The sequence below is a fragment of the Mastigoproctus giganteus genome, chromosome 1 (assembly GCF_048544385.1).
Source record: "Mastigoproctus giganteus isolate SK-2022 chromosome 1, ASM4854438v1, whole genome shotgun sequence".
Taxonomy (NCBI): domain Eukaryota; kingdom Metazoa; phylum Arthropoda; class Arachnida; order Uropygi; family Thelyphonidae; genus Mastigoproctus; species Mastigoproctus giganteus.
In genome coordinates, this window is record NC_143575.1 from 126,636,553 (window position 1) to 126,661,955 (window position 25,403).

General features: G+C 38.6%; 1 protein-coding gene across 1 annotated transcript in view; it reads left to right on the top strand.

Annotated features, from left to right (window-relative positions):
- The window catches only part of Uggt (UDP-glucose-glycoprotein glucosyltransferase), an 820,111-nt gene that overhangs the window by 754,143 nt on the left and 40,565 nt on the right, over window positions 1-25,403 (top strand). Inside the window, exon 40 of the mRNA XM_090386735.1 lies at window positions 9,801-9,915. Within this exon, the coding sequence (XP_090242861.1) occupies window positions 9,801-9,915 (115 nt within the window). The remainder of the gene's footprint in view (window positions 1-9,800; window positions 9,916-25,403) is intronic.

Below are 25,403 nucleotides of genomic sequence, written 5' to 3' on the forward strand. Positions count from 1 at the left end.
AGGCATTGAATGGAGAGTGTTGGGAATGGTGGGAGGTGTTTTACCAAGATCATTAATACATGAGTTGGAAGAAAAATGGGATGCTAGCAGGTCAGCTTTATCCTTGGCTGGAAGTGCCACCAGAACCATCTGGTTTGGAGTTGGGAGCAGTGATGGGCAAAAGTTGAGGCCAATAGTTTTGGCAAGAGACCAGAATGCTCGGCTACCAGTAGGGTAAGAAGCAAGTTTTCTACTCTTAGTCTGTTCAAAATCTAGTTTCAGCTGATTAATAACTGCTTTACAATTGTTGCAATCTTTGGTGTAGGCAGAAAATGAAACTGAAGAATTGTAAACAAGCCAATTATTATATGCAACATTCTTCTCTTGAACAGCCTTAGCACATTTATTGGAAAACCAAGGTTTAGATAAAGGACGAGATTTTAAAGTGGAGTGGGTGATAAAGGATTCCATTCCTACAAGAATAATTTCACTGACATGATCTGAGCAAATGTTGATATCAGACGTTTTGAAACAGCAATCTGACTAAGGAAAAGAAGAAAAGAAATCTCGCCATTCATCCCATTTTGTATTCTTGTAATGCCAAACAATACGAGGTTGGTAATAGCCATGAGATAAAGGCTCCATTGGAGAAGAGACAATCGCCAAGTTGTGATCTGAGGTGCCTAAAAGACCACTCACTTCGACCGTGTACTTAGAAGGATTGTTTGTGAGAAAAAGATAAAGTGTGTTGGCTGTATTGTTAGGATTTTCCAGTATTCTTGTAGGTAAATGAACAATCTATACAAAGTCATTAGTAATTGCAAAAGCCTCAGCATCTCGACCAGCTGGAGTTGTGAACATTAAAATCACCAAGGAAAATTACCTCACTGTCAGGAAAGTTGGACTGGAGAAAATCAAGTTGCAAAGAGAGCAAGTCAAAAAGCTCCAAGTGACTAGTGGAGTAGGGAGGACGGCAGAGACAGCAGATGACTTTGACACAATGAAGTAGAGAGATTTTAAGCCAGAGAAGATCGAAAAGAGGAGATTCCAATTTACCACGTCTCTGACAGGGAATATCAGAATGGACATATGCACATATCCACCTTTGAGGCGAAAGGAATCATACAGCGAATAATTAGGGCAACTGAGATGAGCAGTAGTTGAATCAGCCGATAACTGAGATTCTGTTAGAAAAAGTACATGCTGTTTAGCAGATTGCAAGTGGAAATAGATGTTGTTGAGATTAGAATTGAGACCACGTATATTTGCGAAATGAACTAGGAAGTGTTTGGGAGGTTGGAGGTTTAGATCTTTTTCCAGATAAGCTTACTCTATTAGTTTGACAATTCGTGGTGTATTCAATGGGGGGGGGGCAGGTTGTATGAAGTAATGAAATTTTTGGATATAGCATACACATGGTAAGAATATAACCGAGATCTTTGACACAACGTGGCTTCGACAATGCCCCCCCCCCGCATACATGCTACTCGGGGACTCCCTCCAGTGAATCTGGCAGAGTAGAGGTTGCAAGATTATACATTAGCTGATCCGGAAGCCTCCTAAAGAATTACCAATAGGTTCGGTCTAGTTTACTAACTAGCAGCCGGTCTGTGAACACAATTTTAGAACTGTACCCTCGAAATATAAGGAAGATTGGATCTCGCCATGATGTTCATCATAACCTCAAAAGTCATCAGTCATACTGCATGATGGAAGAGATGGGGAAGGGTTGACCGGAATTAGCTCTGGAGACTATTATTATTACTAGCCATATAGTGCAAGGAAGCCTGAGGCTTATGCTGAAACAGCTAAAAAAAATTTCTGAGTTACTCTGAGAGAGAGTTATAAAAGGGAATCACAAAGAAAGAGAAGAATGAAAAAGACTAAACATTGGTTCCACCACTTCAAGCCTTCAGTAAGCAAAGTGGTGGTATTGCATCGGTTGATGAGAGTCATCTACCACTAGTATTGCCTGGTAACAGAGGGGTTGCATTCCTCCATGTAATATGGTTCCACACCTTGACCCCTGCTTACGTTGGTTCACACCTGGGTGGTCACCCACAGTGTGCTTATGCATGGAGCTTATACCCAAGATTACTAATGGTCCCACCATCGAAGGTGCAAGCAGAGGATTTTTCTGTCACAGACATTTCGGACTTTGCCGAAATTGGGTCCACTTGATTTGAGTGTCGCCCAAATATCAGTTCCATCAGCGTTTTAGACTCCCAGGTAGCAAGTACAGCTTGTCTGGCATATCTGAGAGAATGTCTGTGACAACCTCAAGGACCAATTTCTCTTTCACTTTCTTGCTGTTACCACAAAATCATTGAGCTTTTTATTAGATTATGATATACATCCCTAAAATTCAAGTGTAAATGTATGAGAGCTGTTCAATAAAGAATGATTTTTTTTTCACAACATACCTTTTATTAATTAACCATATTTTGATGGTCCATTTCAAAGTCATCCCTATTTACTGAAATGCTTTGAACAACTTCTTCTGACAAATGGAAGCGTTATCCTCGCAGCTCCTTTATCTTTAGAAATAAAGAAATTGCAGGGTGCAAAGTCATGGCTGTAGGGTGATAATGAATACATTTGACATTAATGCTCACTAAGTACTCTGTACTTTTGAATTCCAAAATGTTATTTTTTATATCTTTATGGACCAGAAAGACAAATCCACGTTTGCTGTTTTCACTGTTTCCATTGGTGTACAACAGATTTCCATTTGATAAACTTATAATTGATTCATTTCTTCTTCTTGTTTCAACCAAAATGATGATATTCCAATTCACATTTTATACAAAGGGTACTAGGAAAGTTTTGCAATATGACGCAACAATGAATCACAGGAAGCTGCTTGTTGCTGCATGTTGAGACATGTTCATACGTGCATAGTAGCCGCCGCACCAAGTCGATGGACTCAGTTATTCATTAGTAGTGAGAGTGTAAAGTGCTTGCGATGGCATCGTGGTCACGAAATGAGATAAGGACAGTTTTGCGGTATAATTTCATGCGTGGTTTAACCATAGACCAGTGCTTAGAAGAAATGACTCTTGCACTAGATGATGATTGTCCACATCGTACAACGATATTCAGGTGGTATAGAGAATTACAAAGGGGAAATTTCACTCTGGAGGATTCTGAGAGGCTGGGAAGGCCACGAACGTCAGTTACGGAGGAAAACGTTACTGCTGTGAGGAAAATGCTTGACGAAAACAGGCGAGTGACCTACCAACAGATAGAGGATACTTTGGGCCTAAATGCACCAGCAATTCGTTCGATTCTGCAAGATCATTTGCACGTGAAGAAACTTTGTTCTCTCTGGGTGCCGCATCAACTGACTGAAGAGCAGATGACACGACGTGTGACTTGGCGCCGGGAGATGTTAAAAAAGTTTGATAAGGGACAATCTCGGTATGTGAACAACATCGTGACAGGTGACGAGACTTGGCTGTACTATTACGATCTGCCGACCAAGGCTCAAAACAAAGTTTGGGTCTTTGATGATGACGGCACACCCGTAATTGTCAGAAAATCCCGATCTGTAAAGAAGAAAATGATAGCTGTATTTTTCAAATCGAGTGGAATTGTGGAACGTGTCGTTTTGGACACGCAGAAGACAGTCACAGCTAAGTGGTATACTGAACAATGCCTGCCTAAAGTCATTGGATCTATGAAGAACCTGCGGCCAAAGTCAAGAATGGACACCTGGTACCTCCATCACGATAATGCTCCAGCTCACCGCGCCAAAGCCTGCACCGAATATTTGACCACGACAGGACTGAAACTTCTCGAGCACCCTCCCTACAGTCCAGACCTTGCTCCCTGCGACTTTGCACTGTTCCCGCATGTGAAAATGAAGCTAAAAGGGAGGCGGTTTTCCAGTGATGAGAACCTTCTACGGGCTTGGGACAACGAGTGTACTTTACTCCCTAGTGAAACTTGGCAGAACTGGTTTAAAGATTGGTTTCGGAGGATGGAGAGGTGTATTGAATGTAGAGGAAATTACTTTGAAAAAATTAAATAAACAAAGCTGTATTGCAAAACTTTCCTAGTACCCTTTGTATTTTGTTTTTCCAGTGCTAATATCCTATCTTCACCTATGAGCAATCTTACACTGTGACAGGCCAAGTTCAGTTTCCGTGCATGGCAGCCTAGTTGTACTCAGAGATTCTTAGCATCCTCTGATTTTCTCACTGCCATAAGAGGGCTAGTGAAAGCTGCTGGGGACTGAGAGCCATTTGTTTCCTTGTGTCATCGTGTGCTGGAGGTTTTGGTCTTTTCCTCTTCATGCCGACCAGGCATCTCTTTGAGATGCCTGGTCGGCATGAAGTGGAAAAGACATCACCAAGGGTGTGAAAACTGCTTCTCCAGATTTCTAAGCGGTACAAACTAAAGGACACAATAATTTATGCACCAACATCAAGCCATGAAGAGTTTGAAGATGAAGAAGAGTTTGAAAAAATATACACTGAAATTGAGAGACTTCTAGATAAACAGAAAACTCACTACACCGTTATTATGGAAGATTTCAATGCTAAGGTTGGAAAGAGACAAAACAGTGCAGAAAGGGGAACTATAGGAAATTTTGAAATTGGTGAAAGAAATGAAAGACTTGTGGAATTTGCAGAATCTCAAGGAATGTCAGTAATGAACACTTTTTTCAAGAAAAGGGTGAACAGAAAGTGGACATGGAAAAGTACAAATGGATTGACAACTAATAAAATCAACTTCATCCTCACTAACAAAAGATATATTATGAATTATGTTACCGTCCTGATCAAGGTAAATGATGGAAGTGATCACAGACTGTTAAGGTGCACACTTGATATAGATTTAAGAAAAGAAAGAAAAAAGTGACTCAAGTAAATAATATGAAGGTCTTTGAGATAACAGAAGAGGAGAAAAAGCAGTATGTACTGTAACTTAAGAACAAGTTTGAGCTTCTGCAGACCTTTCGGGACCAAGATATCAATGAGGAAAGAATAACTTTCTGAAAATGATAAAGCCTGAGAAACCTATAGGTAAAAAGAAATTCAAAATCCAAAGAAAGAAATTAGTTGAGAAACACCTACGACAGGTGTCGACAAATGAAGAGCAAGATAAACACTGACAAGGACAAACTTGAGTATAATGAGTTATGCAAAGCAATTAAAAAGAGACAGAGAGGACATAAGAAAATTTAACACAAGAAAAGTAGAACAAGCATTAAGGGAAAAAAACAAAGGACTTAAATCAGCAGCAATTAGCATTATTAGAGGCATATGGTGCAAGAAAGCAAGCTTATATACCATCATCCAAAAAAAAAAAAAAAATCCCTTCCCATTTCACCCATCCATGATACTGAAACTGAAGAAGAGCGATGGTGTACTTATAAATAGAAGAGAAGGCATAATTCAAATGGCAGAAGACTACTACAAAGAATTATGTAGGGAGCGAGGGAATGATGCCAGCAATGAGGAAAATGGATCACAAATTAGAACATGTATGATATACCTGATGTCCTTCCTGATGAGGTAGAACATGCATTGAAGAAAATGAAGAATCAGAAAGCCCCAGGTGGAGATAAAGTTACTGTAGAGTTGTTAAAATTGGGAGGAAGAGGTGTGACAGAGAAACTGACAAGACTCTTCAAAAACTACATTAGGAAAGTCTAAGGATTGGAATAATGCAATCATAATTTTGCTGTATAAGAAAGGCAATAAATAAGAAATTGGAAATTATAGACCAGTTAGCTTGTTGTCCCACATCTAGAAGTTGTTCACAAGGGTTATTACTAATAGATTAAAAAGAATACTTGATGAGAATCAACCAAAAGAGCAAGGTGGCTTTAGGACAGGATTCTCAACTATGGATCAACTTCATGTAATATTGCAGCTAATGGAGAAAACACATGAATATAAAACACCATTATGCCTGGCATTTTTAGATCATGAAAAGGCACACGACTCCATACAGCAAGCACTGGAAAGACAAGGCATAGATACCCCATACATTATGGTTTTGAAGAAAATATATGAGAATGCTACCTCCTTTATTAGACTACACAGAGTTAGTAACAAATTTAAAATTGAGAAAGGAGTTCAACAAGGAGACACAATATCTCCAAGGTTGTTTACTGCTGCCCTTGAGGAAATTTTCAGAAGATTAGAAAGGTCGCAGAAAGGAGTCAATGTTTAGAAAGGAGAGTATCTAAACCATTTACAATTTGCACACAAGATGTGATCATAAGCCATGATCCCAAAGGATTAGAGAAAAGTCTTAATCAGTTATGTAGAGTTAGTAAGGATTTCGGACTAAAGATAAATATGGCTAAAACAAAAGTAATGACAAACAAGTATGCCACAGAGAGGGATATAATCATTGAAGGAGTAGTAATTTAAAAGGCAGATTCATATACTTATCTTGGACAAGTCATTAGCTGTAATAATGATAAATTGGCTGTAAGTCAAGAAGGATAACATTCATGAAATATAGCCCCATGCTGAAGAGCAATATCCCAATTTGTGTGAAACATAAAATAATGAACCAATGTATACTCCCCACCATGACTTATAGAAGTGAAAGTTGAGCACTCACCAAAAGAATGATAGAGAAGCTGAAAACTGACAGCGAAGAATGGACCGAATTATATTAGGAATCAGACTGTTAGATAAGAAGAGAAATACATGGATTAGGCAGCAAACACAAATATAGGACATTCTTTTCAAAACTAAAGAACTAAAATGGTCTTGGGCAGGACACATAGCTCAAAGATATGATGACAGATGGACTAAGAATATAACAGAATGGTACCCAAGAGGAGCTAAACGAAAACCTGGAAGATAACAACAGAGATGGACAGATGAAATTCATGAGTTTGTGGGTAGTAAGTGGATGGCCATTGCACAAAACAGAAGAAACTGGAAAGTTGCTGGAGAGGCCTTCATCCTGCAGTGGATTGAAAAAGACTTATGCTGATGAGAAAAAGACTTATTGAAAAAGACTTATGCATCCATTTAAGTAATTGATGACAGTATTAGCAGCGTGAGGTCTCACCTTATCGTGATTCAGTGTCCACCCACCTGCATGCAGTTGTGGGCATTGCAAATGCCCACAACTGTTATGCAGTGAATGTGATCCCACAAAGTGTGCAGTACAGTTCAGTAGTAAGATCCTGTAACAGTTGTATGATATGGCACAACACGCTTGTAAACCATTCCCTGAATTCAAAAAAAAGAAAAGATGATCATAACCTTTCTGCAGAAACCACAACTTTTGCTTTTTTCTGGGTCGGCAATGATGTTGACTTCCAAATAGAACTTAGTTGCATACTCTCTTGGTCAAAATGATGAATCCATGTTTCATCCGCCATTATCACCTTTTTCAGAATCTCACCATTTTCAGTAACCATCTGTTGTAGCTCTGACAAACCTCCATCATGCCAACTTGCTGTTGCTCAGCTGTGAATAGTTGTGGAACCCAGCATGCAAGAACACATGTCATGTGAAGAATACCATGCATGCTTCCTACTGATACTCTCAACATCTCTGCTGGTTGCCTTACTGTTATACAACAATCTTCTCTCACAATTACGGAAGCAGTGTTTATGGTTTCTGTAGTGACAGAAGTGGTTCAATCTTCAGGGTCACCTGTGAGCGGTGAAGATTCACCATAAGACTCTTTTAACATTTCATATGCTTCAGCTAATGTTTACTTGAGACAGAAACAAAATTTTGGAGCAGCTTACTGTTCCTTGCATGTCATGTCATGTCCATTGTTACATAGGTAAAACTGAACAGGCATAAACTTGACTGACTGCCAAGGTCATACCATGTGCATGAAGCAGCTGCGCAGTGTTATGTGATACAGCTTGATTTGGTCTTAAATTCCGCAACTCAGTTACTGAAAAATAGCAAGTGGTACGGTTGTTCATGAAAACTTATGATCATTCTTTATTGAACAACACTCAGATGCAAAATATCCATTCAGTTTGTCAGTAACCTGGGCATAATCATCAGCAGCTGTACCATTCCTATCTATTGAACCCCTAAGTAAATTAAGTAAACATAAGTAAAGAAGTCTGCTATTTTTCTTATGTTTTTTTATGATTTTTCTTATCTACTGGATTGCAGACTAGTTTATACCTATTGTAGGTTTCTGTATGCCCTGATAATTTATACATATCTCATGTATTTTTCTTCTCTGCCACTGGTCTCATCAGTTTATTTGATATTCATTTATCTTTTAAGTCTTGAACAATATCTTTTAGTTCATTGGGAAAAAAAAAAAAATCCTGTTATGTTCTACTGTTACTTCCCATTCAGAAGTTGCAGTTGGTTCCACTCAGTACAGTTTAAAAATTGTCTGAGACCACTGTATCCACCTTTATGAAAGAAAGTTCCCTTCCCTTGACCTTTGATAGTAGTAATATCTTTAAGTAAATCCCACTTCAATGAACTGTTATCACCTACCTAGTGGTTCCTTTATCTGGAGATTTAAATTGTAATATCTGACCATATATCTTGAATTATTCCATTGCTTCAAATAACAAAAATATGATCATTTGCAAATGGTATGCTGTGGAGCTGCTCTCTGCTGTGGTCCACCCGAAAAAGAAAAATATCCAAACTGGAATGGTTCACCTATTCAAAAAATTGTGAGCATTGGAAGAGAAAAAAAACTAATATGGTAGTATAAGGTGGAAATTGTTTTCCTAAGAAGTCGAGTGTTCCTGACTCCTATGCACAAAACACAAGAAATTAGTACATTACAGAAATCCAAACAGACTTTACAATCCCCTTCCCCCCCCATGTGCGTGTGTGCACGCACACACACAGTAAACAAGAAGACAGAAAGATTAGCATAGAAAGATCAGCATATGTTAAAAGATAGCTGAAAAGAGCAAGACAGAAGTGACACACCAATCAGATGGATCTGGGATATTTTCATGAAGAAGAGATGGGTACAGGTAAACCAAAATTTCCATTTTCTTCACATTCCAGAGTTAGAAGATTAAAAATTCATAATTCTAAGAATATTTTGTTTCACCTGCCAGATAGTAATAAAGCTAATAAATGTTTATTAATGAAACTTCAATAGCTACATAATGAATTCTAGAATTGATTATCTAAATTTATACAGTTAAAAATTAACAAATAGTTCAAATTTAATACCTGTTTCTTATTTTAAAAGAACATTGATATTTTATTGGCTATGTTACAATTAAGTATGTGGGTGAATATTTAGTTGATTATGTGGTTGTTCGTTGAAAGAGACCTTCACCGCTGAAAAAGTGTGCATTCTTGCACTCCATAACAATTTCATATCACTACATAGTCCTGCATAGCTAGCAGTGGAAAATTTGATGCATCAGACTTAGCTCCCACTGACTACCGCCTTTGACACTTCCTCTCCGATACACATAATGCTATTTTGTGTATACTGTACAAACACTGGTGCATTCATGTTTCAAAAAATGCATTGATAGGACAATGTTGTCAGTCTTACTTTCCAGATCTCACCTCCCCCCTCCAAAATTACGTAACTGTATAAATGTAGATACGAAAATATTGCCTGCAAAGATTACTAATGACCTATCCATGGAGATTTTTGTTTCCTGACATTCTATATACAAAATTCCAAAGATGACTGTAAAAAAGGAGGATTGACTTATAATAACACTGGAATATACTGCTCTATAATAAAGTTTTATTCCTTCCTTCTTTCCTTCACTTTTGCATGTTTTCTTAGTCTTCAACTTAAGTGCTCCCTGACACTACAAAGGAAATATTAATTTTATATACCTCTCTCTCTCTCTCCCCTTCCCACACAAGTGCTCTTTACGTTGTCGACTTGAAAAAATTCAGAAGAATAGCAGCAGGAGATAGACTACGAGGACAGTATCAGGGACTTAGTCAGGATCCTAACAGTCTCTCAAATTTAGATCAGGTAAGAAAGCAGTTATTACCACTATAATGATAATTTAACACTAATATTTAATTAAAAAATATTTCTTTAGAATTTTTCCTGATGTCAAAAATGTTTGCAGCAACAAGTTTTATTCCAAAGGTTTCTAGTCTGTAATCAAATCACAAACGATATTACACAAGTTTAAGGTAGATTATGAAAAATCTCTGGCAAAGAAAAGCAGCAAAGGCTTCTTTACTTACATAAACAGTAGGACAGGATTGAATCACATAAGTTGACTTGATGTCAATGGTTTAACCATTAATGATCCTGCTCAGGTTGCTTACAAACTGAATTTTGCATCTACATTTACATGAGGAATTTTTTAGGTATGGGGATTCCAGAAGTGTATCAAATTCTAACAGGGAGCTGAATGATTTTGTGATAACTGAGAGAAAGGCAGAAAAGAAATTCTTGAAGATAAACATAAACAATATCCTTGGGGTGGTGGGAACTATCCGATTATATTAGAAGAGGCAGCAAGAAAAGTAAGCAAACCTTCAGCCATGATTATCAAAGCATCCTTGGATTCAGGAGAGGTCCCTATGCATGTTTAACATGCATAGGGACTATAGATGTACAAGTGTATCCCAAATTCACAGTGGAGGATCAAAGGATCACATGAGTAATTTCAGACCCTGTTACCTTGATTTCTGTTCCTGGGAAAATGATAGGCTCCCTTATTAAAGAAGTAATGCAGGACCATCCAGTGAAGAATGCAGTTGCATTCTAGTCACAGCATGAATTTTTTAAGGGGGTGATCTTGTCTGAATAATCTGATTGGATAATATGACATAGCATTAGCATTAGTTGGGACATCTGATTCAGGAAAGCAAGCTTATACAGCATCAGTCAAAAAAAAATCCCTTCCCATTTCACCCATCCGGTTACTCCAAATGTTTGTCTTGTTCAGCCTTAAATTTATTTAAGCAATCAACTACCTGCTGGCTAAAGGCAAACTTCTGCACATCTATTCTACAACTGTCTTTCTTCAATTTGAATTTATGCCCTCTCAGGTTCTTAGTCTGAGCAAGTGCAAGTATCCTTTCAGCATTGAACCTGCACAAACCATTCAAGGCCTTATACACCTCAATCAGATCACCTCGCAGGTGCCTAGTCTCCAGATGTGCAACTTACAGAACTTAAGCCATTCTTCGTAAATACACCCCTTTGTTCCTCTCACAAATCTTGTTGCCCTTCTCTGTTCTTCATTCTAGCAACTCAACATCCTTCCTAAAATGAGGCCTCCAGACCTGTAGGCAGTACTCAAGTTGTGGCCTGATCATTGCCTTATACAAAAGTATAATTGCCTCCTTGTCTCTGCTAGCAAAATTCCTATATATCATTGACTAAACTCCATAATCTGCTCTGGCAGCCTGTCTGCACTGCTCAGAGAACTTCATATCTGACTACACAATTATCTCCAGGTCTTTTCTTTTCATTCTCCACCTCCCTGAGTGTAGTACCACATAGTTGGTATGTTTCTCTTGTGTTACTACTACCCATATGCAATACTTTGCATTTGTCAGTGTTAAACTTCAGTTGCCACTTCTCGGCCCATTTTCTAGATCCTGTTGCAATGGCATACTGTGTTTAGTGTCATTAACAACCTTGACAAAATTTGTATCATCTGCAAACTTGGACATTAACCTTGATATACCTTCATCGATATCATTGATAAGTACACAAAACAACAACGACCGTGAGGGGGCTCCACTAATAACATTAGTCCACGTAGAGCAGTGTCCGTTTATTACCATTACTACATAACAAAGGCACTTGGTGCAAAAAATAATTTTGACATCATAGTTAGATTTCAGAAATGCTTTTGATACTGTGCAGCACATAAAATACTGCTATGGATAAAGTCAAAAGACTGCAATAGTTTTCTCTGACCAATCCAATTTGATACTATAATGCAGTAACAAAGGAACTGGATGGAAAAAATAATTTTGGTATACACTTGGATTTCAGGAAGGCTTTTGATACTTTTGCACATAAAAGACTGCTGCACAAACCAAAGAAGTGTGGCATTAAGGGAAAGTGGCTACTATGGATAAAGGGATGGTTGAGTGGGAGAAGACAGAAAATGGTTATCACTGGGCACTGCTTTTCTTGAACCAATGTTATCTGCAGTGCCTGCCATTGTTTTCTATATTTATTAAAGATATTGATGAAGGTATGTTGGGCTTAATATCTAAGTTTGCAGATTTACGTAGGTTGGCAAGGCAGTTAATAATAGTAATTGGGGGGTGCTACTGGAACATGAGCTTGACCAATTACATAGATGGGCTAAAAAGTGACAATTGAATTTACAAATGAAGGTACTGCACATGAGTAGCAGTAATCCCAGATTAATATACCAACTGTGTGGTAGCACACTCAGAGTAGCAGAGAATGAAAAAGACCTGCGGTAATTGTCATAATCAGATCTGAAGTTCTCTGAGCAGTGTATACAGGCTGCGTGGGTAGCTCATATCGTTTTGCTAATGATATACAGGAAATTTTGTCATCAGGGATAAGGAGGGGTTTTTTTTTTTTTTTTTAGTTGTTGGCGCATCGGCTTCTGTGGCCATAATGCACCTCCCAAAGATTTTGCATTTTACTCTAATCCAAGCCCGAGGCAGGATTCAAACCCGCGACCTTAAGCAATGGTTAGATTACGTAATGAGTACTGCATACAGGTCTGTCTCGAATCCTCATATTAGAAGAATTATGGATCTGTTGAATGGGTGCAATGAGTAGAAATTTGGTTTCAGTCAATAAATAGTTGATTGTTGGAATAAACTCCAATATGCTGTTGTTGGTGAAGTGAGTAGTTTGAATAAATTCAAGAACTAAACAAACTGTTAGAGAGGATGGATAGGTGATAAGAGAAGTTTTTTTTTTAATATGGCTAATGCCATATGAGTTTGCTTCCTTGCTTCATTTGCCACTACTAATACTTACACATCAAGAGGAGTAACCTGACACTGGAAAATATTTGAGGTAAATTATTATTATTAGCCATATGATACAAGGAAGCCTGAGGCTTATGCTGCACCAGCCAAAAAAAGATTCCCAAGTTACCCTGAGAGAGAGAGAGAGAGAGAGAGAGAGAGAGTCAAAAGTAGAAGAGAATCACCAAGAGAAGAATGATGATATCCAGCTCAGGACCCTGGGTGTGCCAATGAAGATGAAATTTTGATACAAATGAAATTAAACACATCCAACTAAGAAAGATGTACTTATATCCACATGTCCATTATTCTTGTGGTTATGTGCTTTAATATCCAACCACCATTGAAGCAGCCTACTATTTATGCAATATAAGGCTACTTATTCCAAATCTAGTGTCAGAAATAAAGCCATTGGTAGATAAAATGTATAAGACCAACACAGTATGTGCCATCATCTGTGGATTGACTATACCAATCAATAAAGTATATAATGCAAATCAAATCAATCTACATTCAAATCATTCATAAAAATTGAACCATTTGGATGCAATTGCACATATCAGGAGTACACTCCCTACACGTATCAGGCTCTGTTCTTGCTTGCTTGCTAGCTTCTTAGCTCAAAAGTTTAGTGAGACCGAACAAATAATACTCCACTTTCAGTGCTAGTTGAATTAGTATTAGTACATGTGATCAGTCCAAATAATCTGTAATTAACTCAAGTCTGCTTCCATCACAATTTTACCATTGCTAAAAAGTAACTATACAAATATGCCTTTATTTTATTTATTTATTTTTTTTGTGAAAACCTCAAATACAACAGGTATTAAAACATAAAGTACTCAGTACCGTGCATGAGTTGAAGGTTGACAAGACAGAAGAAGATACGTGTTCACTCTTTACAAATCACAAATCTGCCCTACCATGGAATATTGTTCCCACATCTGAGGCAGTGCCCCCAAAACCTCTCTCTCAGGCTTTTAGATTTCATTCAGAAGAGGGCACTTAGGTTAATTAATGACTCATCTCTAACAGAGTCTCTCCACTCACTGTCTCATAGACGTACTGTTTCTGATGCATGCCTTTTCTACAGATATTTCCATGGGCATTGTTGTTCCGAATTGGCTTCTATAATTCCTTCTCTTTCTTTCAAAACAGCCAAACATGTGCCACCACTAGCCAACATCCATTTACTGTCCAACTTCAATCTCACAGAACCAACTTTTCATCTTCCTCATTTATTGATTCAACTGCCATTTTCTGGAACAACCTTCCTTCATATGTATTTCCTGAAAATTACAGTCTACAGAAGTTCAAGTGTAATGTCAACAAATATCTTCTTTCGCCTTCTTAACCTCCAACCCAAGCACAGTACTAAGTACTATAGGTTCTAATATGTCTCGTGTTTTGGGGTTTTCATAAAAAAAAAAAAAAAAACTATTGAAGATATAATTGAATAAGACACCAGGGCAGGTGGGATCTATCCAATTATATTAAGATAGGGAGGAAAAGGAGGACAGCAAGCATTTAGCCATAATTATGAAAGCAACAATGGATTTCGCACAGTTCCCTGTGGATTGAAGATGTGCAAATGTTTCCTCAGTTTTAAAAGGGTTAGTGAGTAATCAAGCAGTGAGTGAGTAATTACAGACCTGTACGTTAGACTTCTGTTACAGGAAAAATAATGGAGCTACTGGTTGCAGAAGAAATTCAAGACTATCCAGACAGAAATGCAGTTGAATGGCAATCGCAGCATGAATTTTTTAAGGGGCAATCTAATGTAATAACAAACGAAGTGCATGGAAAAGTAATATTTGAAAAAAGTACTTAGATTTCAGAAAAGCTTTTTATACTATGCCAGATGAAAGATTGATGTACAAATTGGAGCAGTGTGGCATTACAGGCAACAAATATCTTCTTTCTTCTTCTCAGTCTCCAACCCAAGCACGGTACTAAGTACTATAGGTTCTAATACCTCTCATGTTTGGGGTTTTTATAAAAAAAAAAAAACTCCACTCAGTTTAGAAGTTATGTATAGCTATATACAGATGGATACAAGACTGCCAGTAAAATTGATAGCATCCTGTCGAATGCTATCATTGCCAGTCAGCTACTCTTAGAATGCAGAGTAGTCATAACGCACAGTTATATGGTATCCTATTAGCCATGGAAAAAATAACAGAAGCCTCATATACTCAATCCATCATATATACCGATTCGTTAAGTACTTTGAATTGTATACAGTGTAAATTCTCCAACAGTTATCCTCTGGTACAGGAAATTTGGGCCCAGTTAATGGAAATTCATACATGTGATCACCGCTTATTTTTTGTTGCATTCCTGGACAGGCTGGAATCCCAGGAAATGAACAGACAGATTCGGCTGCCAAAAATGCTTCAAATCTGATCTCACCCAATTTCAAGACACCTTATGTTAACTATAAATGCATTATACAGCAGACTTCTAAATAACAGTGGAAACGTATTATATGGGAAAAATAAACAAATAATAAACTTTTTGAAATAAAGAGAGAACCCAAAGCGTGGCAATCCAGTCTGAGAGGCAATAGAAACGAAGAAACTGTACTAGCATGACCGTGCATTGGTCACACATACCTCACTAACAGTTACCTATTAAGAAAGGAAGATGCCCCACAATGCAATAACTGTTCATGCCCACTCATTGTAAAGCATATCGTCATAGAATGCCCACTATATCCAAGAGAACAAAAAACTGCTTTCTCCTCACTTTTCAAACATTGCAATCAATTAACACTACAGAATGTTCTAGGAGATTGTCAGGATATGGATGACGTTTTTATTTTCCTAAAATGATTGATATATATCACCTTGTCTGAACTTTTATCAGAATCAAAACAAACAAGAAAGATATACTAGTCAGAGATCAGCGCATTATAGCCACAGTTGCTGATGCACCAACAAACCCAACAATAGAAGAACACTGATCATTTAAATGTCTATAGAAAATATGTGCAGCAGAAACAGAAAGTCTTAGAGAGAGAGAGAGAGAGAGAGAGAGAGAGAGAGAGAGAGAGAGAGAGAGAGAGAGAGAGAGAGAGAGGAATTTTTAAGAGACAGATCATTCATTAATATAACTGCCCTCTTTTGAACAGTCAATAAGAGGAAGCACAAGAGATAAAAGAGGTTTTGGGAGCATGACCCCAAATATGGGAAAAATATTCCATGATAGGGTGGCTTTAAGATTTGTACAGCAAGTAGGTCTTTAGAAAACCCAGTTTTTTAGGTGCAGGGAAAGCAGTATTTATCCCAAATATTGGAACAATATTCCATGATAGGAGATTTGCACAGAGTGAGTATATCTTTAGAAGAAAAGTTACACAAGGAAACACAGTTTTATAGATGCAAGAGAAGGAATATTTACGGTTTGCTTATGCCTCAAGAGATTAGAAGTCAGAGTAATAAAGATATGTGATCATGTCCAGATAATCTGTCATCGAAGATAAGCATAGGAGCAGCAGACACCTTTTTTATGAGATATAAAACAGTACTGAGCTTTAGAAGGATTGAAATTAACTAAATTATCTTTGCCCCATTGGAGAATTACCAGGAGACCAGCGTTTAAGGAATTGTTACTTGATATTCGAGAAGTTGTAGCCATTTATGCAGGAAAAAGTTTCTCAAACCGGTAACGGTATCAAATCCACGTGTTACAAATTGAACGAGAGGTCTTTTTTTTTTAACCAAATTTAGTCGATTTATTAACCAATTACTATATTAAATTATCTTCTATAAGTAGATTATAGACCTAGTCGGGATCCTTAGTTTATTCTAAATTGAGATAGCGAGATTTGGAAGCTAATCAATACTTACGAGTCCATAGAAGTACCGTTCGTGAATTCCCGCCATTTTTACACGATAGCATAAGCTTAGTGTAGTATAGTGCATAATATAATATTGTCAATAGTGGTACACGTGATACGGAAGTTATATAAAGGGAACTCGTAGAAAACACTAGATACCGAAAAAATAAATATAGTATTATAACTGTTTTGGGATATAACTTAAGGATTTAATTTTGTTTTGAAATTTTATTGAATTAAATCGGAATCATGACTCAGACCAGAGCAGCAAAGCAAAAGGCTCAAGCTAATGGGAGTGCTGTGGTTCAGGGGAGAACTGAGGGGGGGGGGCAGTTGCCCTCTGAATCACAGTCTTTTAAAATGCACTGTTTGCTTGATGTTTGCGGAGCAGTCGGGTACGGGACATAATACTGCCGAGGGGGATGTCTTTGTGTGTGCATGATGTAAGGAGTGCAAGGAAATCAGGCGATAACTCAGCGTTGTTATGGGCCTTTATGAGAGCTTGAAGGACAGGGCGGATGCCCTCGAAGGAAATAAATTGAAGGGCCCATCAAGCTCTCAGTCGCCCACATCAACGCCAGAGCTTGCACTTGGTCATCAGGCAACACAGAGGCAGCCCCCTAGGCAGAATGCACTGGTCCCACAGGAACTAGTAGTTGTTGGTGACTCTATTGTCAGGGAAGCGGGGAACATGTTTTGTAAAAAGGATAGGTGGAATAGGACCCAGGGTATGTCTGCCAGGGGCAAAGGTTGATGACGTTGTAGAGCGGACATCATCTTTTAAGGGCACAAAAGGTGATATAGTTGTACACGTTGGCACTAATGATATTAAGAGTAGGAGACCGGCGGAATTACTTAGCAAGTACAGGTCACTGTTGAAAAAAAACCGTGAATTAGGGTTGAATTTGAAAGTGTCTGCAATTCTGCCCAGACACGATAGGAGGGAGTATATGATGAGAGCCTTGTCGATCAATTCGGCCCTGGAGAGATTGTGCAAGGCTCAAGGGGTAGAATTTTTTTCAGCCTGGACTGTACTTGTTAACAGGAGAGATTGCTTCTACGGGGATGGGATACACTTAAATAGAAAGGGTGCAAGAATTTTTGCTAATGCTGTCGAGGCAGAGTTAGGTGGGTCGGAAAACTGCTAGTTGGGGGTAGGGGTACAAGGACTAATAGATTAACAGTAGCCACTGGCAGAGGTGGAAGTGATTCTTGCACTGCTTCTATTGAAATGAGCAGAAGCCTGAAAAACAAGATGCAGGATATTTCAGAGACTGCTGGGAGTCATTGCGGTACAAGTAAACACATGGGTTGTGTTAGGGTAGCCAAGAATAGAAACAGGTGCATGTATACCTGCGTGTACACCAATGCTAGGAGTCTGGAAAATAAATTTGATGAATTTGAGGTATTGCTCAAAACATCAAAGGCAGATATTGTTGGGATATCAGAGACGTGGTGTCACACAGATATAAGGAATGCGGAACTGGAATTTGGGGAATACAATGTGTATAGAAAGGATAGACAGGACAGGAGGGGAGGAGGGGTTATGCTATTAGTTAAGAAACACATAAAGTCCAAGGAAGTGAAGCCAGTCGACATCGATGGACAGGGCAGTGTCGAATCAGTTTGGTGTGACATAAGCATAGGGAAATCAAAATTGAGAGGAGTGTGCTATAGGCCTAATGACTCTGATGAGTATAATAAGATATTGTACAGGGAAATAGAGTGGGCCAGTAAATCAGAGAGTCTTATAATGGGGGATTTTAATTTCCCAGATATTGACTGGAATTTGGGGGCTGGTCACTCACACACTAGCAAGGCTTTTGTGGATTTATTGGATGATTGTTTTCTACATCAGCATGTTCGTGAGGCAACAAGAGGGAGCAATACTCTTGATCTGATTATCAGTAGTGATTCTTCATGCATTAAGAATCTGCAGATAAATGAACCACTAGGTGGCAGTGATCACAGTGTGTAAGTGGGATTTACTCAAGGAGGTAACTACCATCAGAGGTAAAGGGAAGGGTTTTTGTTTTCGTAAAGGCGACTATGATGGTCTGAGACAGTATTTAAATTCTATACAGTGGGACCAACTGATGATGTTACCAACAGCAAACTCAAAATGGGAAGCATTCAAGGAACTAATCTTGGAGGCTACCAGGCTTTACATACCAACTAAGAAATATTGTTCAAGGTTTAGGCCTAAATGGTTGTCAGATGAACTAATGAGACATGTGGCAGAGAAGAAAAATGCATGGGATACATACAAATTAATGGGTGACATGGAAGCCTATGATAGATATAAGTTGGTCTGTAACCAAGTCACAAAGGAGATTAGGCAGGCAAAGGCAGACTACGAAAAATCCTTGGCAAAGGATGCAAAGAAAAACAGAAGAGAGTTCTTTACCTATTTAAACTCAAGAAGGAAAGGGATGAATCAGATTGGTCCACTGGATATTGATGGTTCAACAGCTGAGGATCCTGCTCAGGTGGCTAACGATCTAAACGAGTATTTTGCATCTACATTCACGCATGAGGAGTTATTCAGGAAGGAGAATGATGTAGGTAAAGTAAACATTGGCAGTGAGCTGGATGATTTTGTAATAACTGAGAGGAAAGTGGAGGAGAGATTGTTGAGGATAAACATATAAAAGGCACCTGGGGTGGATGGGATCTATCCAGTTATATTAAAGGAGACAGCAAAGGAAGTAAGCAAACCCCTAGCCATAATTATGAGAGCTTCTTTGGACTCAGGGGAGGTACCCATAGACTGGAGATGTGCAAATGTAACCCAAATTCACAAAGGAGGATCAAAGGCTGACACAAGTAATTATAGACCTGTTAGTTTAACTTCTGTTCCAGGTAAATTAATGGAGGCACTGGTTAAAGAAGCACTGGAGGATCATCTAGACAAGAATTCAGTTATAGCTCAGACGCAGCATGGTTTTGTTAAGGGCAGGTCTTGCCTGACCAATTTGATTGGATACTATGATGTAGTCACAAAAGAACTGGATGCAGGGAATAACTTTGATATTATATATTTGGATCTTAGAAAGGCTTTTGATACTGTTGCACATGGAAGACTGCTGCACAAATTGGAGCAGTGTGGCATTGGAGGCAAATTGCTGCTATGGATAAGGGGATGGTTGAGGGGCAGAAGACAGAGAGTGGTAATCAATGGACACTGCTCAACGTGGACTAATGTTATTAGTGGAGTTCCTCATGGTTCAGTGTTGGGTCCGTTGTTGTTTTCGGTGTTTTTGAATGATATTGATGATGGGATATCAAGTTTAATGTCCAAGTTTGCAGATGATACAAAGGTTGGCAGGGTTGTTAAGGACACCACTGACGCTATGCTGCTGCAACAGGATCTGGAAAGGTTGAACAGATGGGCTGAGAGGTGGCAAATGAAGTTTAACATTGACAAATGTAAAGTACTACATATGGGAAACAGTAACCCCAGAGCAACGTATCAACTCTGCGGTACTACACTGACAGTGGTGGAGAATGAAAAGGACCTGGGGGTAATTGTGCAGGCAGATATGAAGTTCTCTGAGCAGTGCAGACGAGCTGCAAGAGTAGCTCATGGTGTCTTGTCAATGATATACAGGAATTTTTCTAGCAGGGATAAGGAGATGATTATTCCCTTGTATAAGGCAATGGTTAGGCCACATCTTGAGTACTGTATACAGGTCTGGAGGCCTCATTTCAAGAAGGATGTAGAGCTGCTGGAATGAATACAGAGAAGGACAACAAGATTAGTGAATGGAACAAAGGGGTGCTCTTACGAAGAAAGGCTTAAGTTTTGCAAATTACAGAGTCTGGAGACTAGGCACCGGCGAGGTGATCTGATAGAGGTGTATAAGGCTTTGAATGGTTTGAGCATGCTCAATGCCAATGGGATTCTTCATCTTGCTCAGAATAATCAGCTCAGAGGGCATAAATTCAAATTGAGGAAGGACGGATGTCGGATAGATGTGCGGAAATTTGCCTTTGGCCAGCGGGTGGTTGGTTGTTGGAACCGACTTCCATCACTTGTTGTTGAAGTTGATAGCCTAAACAAATTTAAGGCTCAACTGGACAGGTATTTCGAGCGAACGGAGGGGTGAAATGGGACTGGTGTTTTTTTTTTTTTTTTTTTGGCTGATGCTGAATAAGCTTGCTTTCTTGCATCATATGCCTCTATTAATGCTAATGTGATCATGTCCAGATAATCTGTCATCGAAGATAAGCATAGGAGCAGCAGACACCTTTTTTATGAGATATAAAACAGTACTGAGCTTTAGAAGGATTGAAATTAACTAAATTATCTTTGCCCCCTTGGAGAATTACCAGGAGACCAGCGTTTAAGGAATTGTTAGTTGATATTCGAGAAGTTGTAGCCATTTATGCAGGACAAAGTTTCTCAAACTGGAAGGTGGAATGCAATGTGTATCATCAGGAAAACTATGGAGAGAGAATTTCCAGTTGGTGAAAGAACACCACTGATATATAAGAGAAGGAAGTGGGAATAAAATCTGAATGGTGGGAATGCTCTCATTAGTTGAGAAAGTAGAAGACAAAATGGCATTGCCCATAACCCACAGTGAGCAGTCAGTGAGAAAACTGGATACCCAACAAAAACAGTCTATAATCCCTAATATGGAAGCTTGTTTAGAATACCATTATGTAGTTAATGGAGAAATCCATTAACTACCAACTCCTAAACTCCTCCACTCGATGCTTTCTGTGGTCTTCCATCAAGATCGTTCAAAATTGTTTGGACATCCTTTTGATGAAAGACCACAGGAAGCATCAAGTGGATTGTACTAGGTATGGTAGGAGGAGGAGGTTTACTAACATTTTCAATACAAGAGTTTGGAGAAAAGTAGGATGCTAACAGGTCAGCTTTATATTTAACTGAGGTAGTAATAGAACCTTTGGGTTTTAACAGAGGTGGGAGTACAGATGGGCAAAAGTTACAGCCAACAGCTTTAGCAAGGGATCAGAATGCTTGACTACACTTTGGACAAGAAGCAAGTTTTTTGCTCTTAGCCTGTTCAAAATCTAGTTTAGATTGATTATTAACTGCTTTACAATTGTTGTGAGCTTTAGTGTAGGCAGAAATGAGCCTGGAGATTTTGATGCAAGTGAATTGCGATATGTAACGTTCTTTTATTGATCAGTCATAGCGCACTTACTGGAAAATGAAGGTTTAGATATAGGACAGGGTGTTAAGTTGTGAAGTGTGGAATAAAAGATTTCATCTGCAGAAGAATAATTTCACTGACATAATCTGGGCAAACACTGACATCGCAAAATTTAAAACAGTAATCTAACCAAGGAAAAGAATAATAGGACTCCCACAGATCATCCATATAATGCTGAGCTTTCTGAGACTACACAACTACTTTGTGAACCAGCTAATTTTATTGATCAGCACATTGAAAATAAGTGATTTTCAAAACCCTACCCTTTGTGAAATCTAATCTGTTGCCTATGAGAATTTTCTTTGTCTTCTTTAACATGGAAAAAGCATGATACAACTTGTAGATTTCATATTTTAAAGACTATTTTCCTACTTATCTTTCCAAATTCATGTTGGATTCACCATATCTCAGTTATGTCAAGAGGAAGGAGTACCTGAAAAAAAAGTTATTAGTAGTGGCAAATGATGGAAGAAAACAAGTTATACAGCATCAGCAAAAATAAATATTAAAAAAAAAAAATCCCATTTCACCTTTCCATTGCCTCCAATAGTTTGGCAAATTTTTCCTTGAAATTTTTTTGAGCTATCCACTGCTACATCAACATGGAAGTTTGTTCCAGCCATCAACCATCTGCTGGCTGAAGGCAAACTTACACGCATCTCTTCTGCAACCATCCATGTTTCAGTTTGAATTTATGCTCCATCATGCGTACACTGACCAGTAGAAAGAAACCCATCAGCATTGATCTTGCTAAATCCATTCAAAGCCTTAAACACCTCATTCAGATCACCTTGCAGGTGCCTAGTCTCCAGACATCGCAATTTGAAGAATTGAAGCCTTTTGTGGTAAGAGCACCCTTTTGTTCCCCTTACCAATCTCGTTGTCCTTCTCTGAACCCATTCCAGCATCTCTATATCCTTACTAAAATGAGGCCTCCAGATCTGTGTGCAAAACAATCAACCATTTGTAAGATGTGGCCTGATCATTTCCTTATACAGTGATAATCAACTCCTTATCCCTGCTTGAAAAATTCATATATCATTTACAAAACCCTTGAGCTGTCCAGGCAGCTTGTCTGCACTGCTCTATTCATATCAGACTGGACAGTTACCCCTAGATCTTTTTCATTTACCATAATCTTAATGTAGTACCACACAGTCAGTATACTGGGTTTACTGCCACCCATACCATCATTACTGTCATTAACCACCCTGCCAACTTTTGAATCATATGTAAACTTGGACATTAAGTCTGATATGCCTTCCTCAATATAATTAATAAATATAAAAAACAACAATGGGCCCAGCACCAAACCCTGGGGACTCTTCTCCAACTCAACCATCCTTTTATCCATAGTAGTTAATTGCCCTTAAAGCTACACTGCTACAATTTGTACAGCAGTCTTTTATCTGCAAAAGTGTCAAAATTTTTGATATAAAGTTATGATATTGAAATTACTTTTTGCATTCAATTCCTTTGTGACTGCATCATAGTTTCCAAACAAATTGGTCCCACCAGATTTCTCCTTAGCAAACCGTGGCTGTGTCTGAAGTATAACTACATTCCTCTCTAGATAGTCCTGCATTACTTCTTTAATCAGAGAATCCATTATTTTCCAAGGAACAGAAGTTAAGCTAATAGGTTTGTAATTACTCATACCACACTTTGTGAAATGGGGATATATTCTCAAATATGCATTCATAATTATGGCTGATGGTTTCCTTACCTTCTCTGCAGCCTCCCTTAATATAATCGGATAGATCCCATCCACCCCAGGTGCCTTTCTTATGTTTAACTTCAACAATTTCTCTTCCACTTTCCTCAGTAATTACAAAATCATTTAACTCCCTATTAGAGTTGGATAAAATTCTGGCATCCACTTCCCTCGAGAATGCCTCGTCTGTGGTTATAGATGCAAAATGCATATTCAGTTTGTCAGCAGCCTGAGCAGGATCATCAGCAATTGAACAATCGATATCAAGTAGACTAATGAGATTCACCCCCTTCCTTCTAGTGTTTGCATAAGTAAAAAAGTCTTTGTATCCTTTGCCAAAGATTTCTCATAATCTGCCTTGGCTTGCATAAACACCGCTCATCTCAGTTACTCAAATTATTTGCTGTATGATTCCTTTCGCCTCAAAGGCAGTATTTGTGCATATGTCCGTTCCAATATTCCCTGTCAGAGACTTGGTAATTTGAAATCTCCTCTTTTTGATCTTCTCTGGCTTAAAATCTCTCTACCTCATTCTGTCAAATTCATCTGTTGTCTCTATCATTCTCCCAACTACACTGATCACTTGGAATTACCTCACTGTTAAGTTGGACTTCCTCTCTTTGCAACTAATTTTCCAGTCCAACTATCCTAACAGTGAGGTAATTTTCCTTGGTTATTTTACTGTTCACAACTCTAGCTGGCTTCAGTTTTCTAGTCACACAGATCCAGTTGGTCAAGATGGTGAGGCTTTTGCAATTACTAATGACCTCGCACAGATTGTTCATTTACCTACCAGAATACCAGACAATACTAACTATACAGCCAACACTATTGATCTTTTTCTCACAAAAAATCCTTTCTAAGTACTCGGTTGAAGTGAGTGGTCATTTAGGCACCTCAGATCACAACTTGGTGATTGTCTCTTCTCCAATGGAGCCTTTATCTCGTGGCTATTCCCAACCTTGTGTGGTTTGGCATTAGAAAAATGCAAAATGGGATGACCTGCGAGATTTCTTTTCCTTGGTCGGATTACAGTTTCAAAACTTCTGATGCCTCCCTTAATATAATCGGATAGCCTCTGCAGCCTCCCTTAATATAATCGGATAGATCCCATCCCCCCCAGGTGCCTTTCTTATGTTTAACTTCAACAATTTTCCTCAGATTGCATCAGTGAAATTATTTTTGTAGGAATGGAATCCTTGATTCCACACTCCACTTTAAAATCTCATCCTTTATCTAAATCTTGGTTTCCTAATAAATGTGTTGAGGCTGTTCATGAGAAGAATGTTGAATATCGTAATAGGCTTGTTTTCATTTCTTCAGTTTCAATTTCTGCCTACACCAAAGATCGCAATAATTGTAAAGCAGTTATTAAACAGTCCAAACTAGATTTTGAACAGACTAAGAGTAGAAAACTTGCTTCTTGCCCTAATGGTAGCCGAGCATTCTGGTCTCTTGCCGCAACTATTGGCTGCAACTTTTGCCCATCTCTGCTTCCATCTCTGTCAAAACCAGATGGTTCTGTTGGCACTTCCAGCCAAGGATAAAGCTGACCTGCTAGTTTCCCATTTTTCTTCCAACTCCTGTATTAATGATCTTGGTAAAACACCTCCCACCATTCCCTACACGCCCTATTCAATGCCTCCTGTGGTCTTCAGTCAAAAGGATGTCAGAAGGATTTTGACGAATCTTGATGCTAAGAAAGCTCCAGGTCCTTATGATATTTCTCCACTTGTTCTCAAAACCTGTGCTCCTGAACTTACTCCTGTTCTTTGCCGCCTTTTTTC